At 54.7% G+C, this 5,000-nt stretch overlaps 1 protein-coding gene across 1 annotated transcript in view; it reads left to right on the top strand.

Annotated features, from left to right (window-relative positions):
• Positions 1-5,000, top strand: part of LOC308175531 (sperm flagellar protein 2-like) — a gene marked incomplete at both ends in the record, with an annotated part of 14,113 nt that overhangs the window by 783 nt on the left and 8,330 nt on the right. Inside the window, 5 exons of the mRNA XM_080551184.1 lie at positions 438-601; positions 1,385-1,512; positions 2,476-2,614; positions 3,799-3,945; positions 4,271-4,494. Of these exons, the coding sequence (XP_080407310.1) occupies positions 438-601; positions 1,385-1,512; positions 2,476-2,614; positions 3,799-3,945; positions 4,271-4,494 (802 nt within the window). The remainder of the gene's footprint in view (positions 1-437; positions 602-1,384; positions 1,513-2,475; positions 2,615-3,798; positions 3,946-4,270; positions 4,495-5,000) is intronic.

The raw sequence follows: 5,000 nt of genomic DNA, 5'->3' as shown, positions 1-5,000 counted from the left end.
CCACACAGGCTCCACCCCCTCCACCACACAGGCTCCACCCCTTCCCCCACACAGGCTCCACCCCCTCCCCCACACAGGCCCCACCCCCCCTCCACAGGCTCCACCCCCTCCACAGGCTCCACCCCCTCCACCACACAGGCTCCACCCCCTCCACCACACAGGCTCCACCCCCCTCCCCCACACAGGCTCCACCCCCTCCACCACACAGGCTCCACCCCCCTCCCCCACACAGGCTCCACCCCCTCCACCACACAGGCTCCACCCCCCTCCCCCACACAGGCCCCAACCCCTCCACCACACAGGCTCCACCCCCTCCACCACACAGGCCCCAACCCTCCACCACACAGGCCCCACCACCCTCCACAGGCTCCACCCCCTCCACCACTATTACTAATAAACTGGCCTTGCCTTTGCATTGTCTCCGTCGTGTCTCGTAGGAGGGAAAGTCAGGCGGACGTCCATGGCGTCCTCGAACGAGACCCCCACCCCTACGGAGCCCCCCCCCCCCGGACCAGGCTCTGCCGGCTGGGCGTACGTGGAGGAGGACCCCCCCGGACCAGGCTCTGCCGGCTGGGCGTACGTGGAGGAGGACCTCCCCAAGGTACCCTGGGACACCCTGGAGGAGCCAGAGATACTCTGGAGCTACCTCTGTTCAGATCTGTCACACGTTCTAATGCTCTGGTCCTCATATCGACATCCCATGTAATGATCTGACTCTCTCTCTCTTTCTCTCTCTCTCTCTCTCCCTTTCTCTCTGTCCCTCCCTCTCTCTGTCCCTCCCTCTCTCTCTCTCCCTCTCACTCTCTCTCTCTCTCTCTCCCTCTCTCTCTCTCCCTCTCTCTCTCACTCTCTCTCTCCCTCTGTCTCTCTCCCTCTCTTTCTCTCTCTCTCTCTCTCTCTCTCTACATTTCACCCGTTGTTGAAAATCAACGACACATCGCTAGTCAACTAACACAGCTTGTTTTGTGAGCTGCTATCAATGTAATGTAGTGTTCTAGTTAACTAGGTAGCAGTGGGGATTTACTCACCCAATCCATTGCGTTGTTGCAGTATTTTCGCTTGACTAGCGAGTTTGTGTCGTGATTCTCAGCAACATTGAAACGTAACTCTGTGTATCAAAAGGAAAGTCAGAAAAACATTTTGATTGGTTGCCGATATGAAGACCAAAGCACTAGAACGTGTCACATTTGTTGTATTTATTATTATAGTGTTGCAGTAGCCATTGGTCACCACAAGGAGGCTCTCTCAAACTTAGTTATGAATCAGTGCCCTGCCTGGGCCTGGCTGTGTCAATAAAGTATCTAACGTAAGCCTGTGACATTTGAATTCCCCCCCCCCCCGTTAAGGATCAATAAAGTTTCATCCAATCCCGTCCCTTCCTCAGGAGATCTCAGAGTGCCTGGTTCCGTACTGGGAGAACGTGTGTTCCTCCTACCTGACCAACATCAAGTCCGTGATGCAGAACCTCAGAACCGAGCGCACCCTGATCATACACCACCTGTTCAACATCAGGTACATCAGAACCCTGGTCACACACCACCTGTTACCTAGCAACCCTGATCATACACCACCTGTTCAACATCAGGTACATCAGAACCCTGGTCACACACCACCTGTTACCTAGCAACCCTCATCACACACCACCTGTTACCTAGCAACCCTCATCACACACCACCTGTTACCTAGGAACCCTCATCACACACCACCTTCTTTTGTCCCACTCATATTTTTCTTTTTATTGCGATAGAGACAGTAGAGACTGACAGGAAGGATGGGTGAGAGAGAGAGGAGGGATGACAGGAAGGATGGGTGAGAGAGAGAGAGGAGGATAGAGACAGTAGAGACTGATAGGAAGGATGGGTGAGAGAGAGAGAGAGAGGAGGATAGAGACAGTAGACTGACAGGGATGATGGGTGAGAGAGAGAGAGAGAGAGGAGGATAGAGACAGTAGAGATTGACAGGAAGGATGGGTGAGAGAGAGAGAGGAGGATAGAGACAGTAGACTGACAGGGATGATGGGTGAGAGAGAGAGAGAGGAGGATAGAGACAGTAGAGATTGACAGGAAGGATGGGTGAGAGAGAGAGAGAGAGAGGAGGATAGAGACAGTAGACTGACAGGGATGATGGGTGAGAGAGAGAGAGAGAGAGAGAGAGAGAGAGAGAGAGAGAGAGAGAGAGAGAGAGAGAGAGAGGAGGATAGAGACAGTAGACTGACAGGGATGATGGGTGAGAGAGAGAGAGAGAGAGAGAGGATAGAGACAGTAGAGATTGACAGGAAGGATGGGTGAGAGAGAGAGAGAGAGAGAGAGAGGAGGATAGAGACAGTAGACTGACAGGGATGATGGGTGAGAGAGAGAGAGAGAGGAGGATAGAGACAGTAGAGATGTGACAGGGTTGACTGACACAGTTGATTGCATGGTAAATAAAGCAGTAAACAACCTAAAGCCCCTATGTCCTTGTTGTGCTGGCTGGCAGGGAGGAGTTCAAGCACTACCTGCATCGCCCGGACCTGAAGCAGGAGTTTGTGTGTCAGTGGCAGCAGGACTACAACACCATCCCTGAGGACATGAGAGACGACCAGGAGACCAAGGAGGAGCTGCACCAGAGACTGGATGTAAACATGCCACTGTTACCTTCATACTGATGTCATCTACAATAGAATAGAATAGAAGGGAGTGGAATAGAAGAATAGAACAGGACAGGACAGGACAGGACAGGTCAGGACAGGACAGGACAGGACAGGACAGGACAGGACAGGACAGGACAGGACAGGACAGGAGAGGACAGGACAGGACAGGACAGGACAGGACAGGACAGGACAGGACAGGACAGGACAGGACAGGACAGGACAGGACAGGACAGGACAGGACAGGACAGGACAGGACAGGACAGGACAGGACAGGACAGGAGAGGACAGGACAGGACAGGACAGGAGAGGACAGGACAGGACAGGACAGGACAGGACAGGACAGGACAGGACAGGACAGGACAGGACAGGACAGGACAGGACAGGACAGGACAGGGACAGGACAGGACAGGAGGGGACAGGACAGGACAGGACAGGACAGGACAGGACAGGGACAGGACAGGACAGGACAGGACAGGTCAGGACAGGTCAGGACAGGACAGGACAGGTCAGGTCAGGACAGGACAGGACAGGACAGGTCAGGACAGAACAGGGACAGGACAGGACAGGAGAGGACAGGACAGGACAGGACAGGACAGGACAGGACAGGACAGGACAGGACAGGACAGGACAGGAGAGGACAGGACAGGACAGGACAGGACAGGACAGGACAGGACAGGACAGGAGAGGACAGGACAGGACAGGACAGGACAGGACAGGAGAGGAGAGGACAGGACAGGACAGGACAGGACAGGACAGGACAGGACAGGACAGGACAGGACAGGACAGGACAGGACAGGACAGGACAGGACAGGAGAGGAGAGGACAGGACAGGAGAGGAGAGGACAGGACAGGACAGGACAGGACAGGACAGGACAGGACAGGAGAGTAGAATAGTAGAAATGGAAAAACAAATGGAGAGGAGAAGAGTCCAAGGCTGATCTGGCTGTCTGCCTCCCCCCCCCCCTCCCCCCTCCCCCCTCCCCTCTCCCCCTCCCCCCTCCCCCCTCCCCCCTCCCCTCTCCCCCTCCCCCCCTCTCTCCCCCCCTCCCCTCTCCCCCTCCCTCCCCCTCCCCTCTCCCCCGCCCTCTCCCCCCCCCCTCCCACCCCTCTCTCCCCCCCTCCCCTCTCCCCCTCCCCACACCTCTCTCCCCTCCCTCCCCTGTCTCCAGGACCTGCGCGAGCGCCTGTGGGACATCTGTGACAGGAGGAAGGAGGAGGCGGAGCTAGAGAGGGCGGCCATGATGGGAGACGGCTGGCTGGAGGACCACGCGGCCCTGCTCATCAACCACTACTCTACACTGATTGCAGGTAGACAGGTAGACAGGTAGACAGGTAGACAGGTAGACATCACCATTCTGGTGCTGTTCTGGTGCTGTTCTGGTGCTGTTCTGATGCTGTTCTGGTGCTGTTCTGATGCTGTTCTGATGCTGTTCTGATGCTGTTCTGATGCTGATCTGATGCTGTTCTGATGCTGTTCTGATGCTGTTCTGATGCTGTTCTGGTGCTGTTCTGATGCTGTTCTGATGCTGTTCTGATGCTGTTCTGATGCTGATCTGATGCTGTTCTGATGCTGTTCTGGTACTGTTCTGATGCTGTTCTGATGCTGTTCTGATGCTGTTCTGGTGCTGTTCTGCCCCCCAGGTGGAGCTGGACCGGTTCCAGGACACGGTGCGTCTGCTGCGGGTCTACTACGCCGGGCTGGCCCGCCAGGTGCTGCCGGAGGGGGGGGCAGACTTCACCTGCATACCCCTGCTGGACCTGGAGGAGCTGGAGGAGGAGGAGGAGGAGGAGGGAGGGCACACAGACAGCTCTGAGAGAGACCTGCAGAGAGACCCAGAGGGAGAGGAGAGGAGGAAGACCAGAGCGTAAGAGGGTTAGGGCCTAGTTGACATTTATTTCCATGTTTGTTTCCAGAATGAAAAAGTCAGAACATGTTGATTGGTTTGCCGACTTGTTTCCGCCTTCACCAGCTGCTGTCGCATGTGACAGCCTGGTCATTGTGTGACCGGACAGCTAGACAGATAGACAGATAGACTGCTAGACAGATAGACAGATAGACAGCTAGACAGCTAGACAGATAGACAGATAGACAGATAGACAGATAGACAGATAGACAGATAGACAGATAGACAGATAGACAGATAGACAGATAGACAGCTAGACAGCTAGACAGCTAGACAGCTAGACAGCTAGACAGATAGACAGATAGACAGATAGACAGATAGACAGATAGACAGATAGACAGATAGACAGATAGACAGATAGACAGATAGACAGCTAGACAGATAGACAGCTAGACAGATAGACAGATAGACAGCTAGACAGATAGACAGATAGACAGATAGACAGATAGACAGATAGACAGATAGAC

This window comes from Nansenia antarctica, assembly GCF_963989245.1.
Source record: "Nansenia antarctica genome assembly, contig: SCAFFOLD_850, whole genome shotgun sequence".
In the NCBI taxonomy this organism is placed as follows: Eukaryota; Metazoa; Chordata; class Actinopteri; order Argentiniformes; family Microstomatidae; genus Nansenia; species Nansenia antarctica.
The sequence above is the reverse complement of the archived record's forward strand: the minus strand, read 5'-3'. Positions and strand labels throughout refer to the sequence as shown.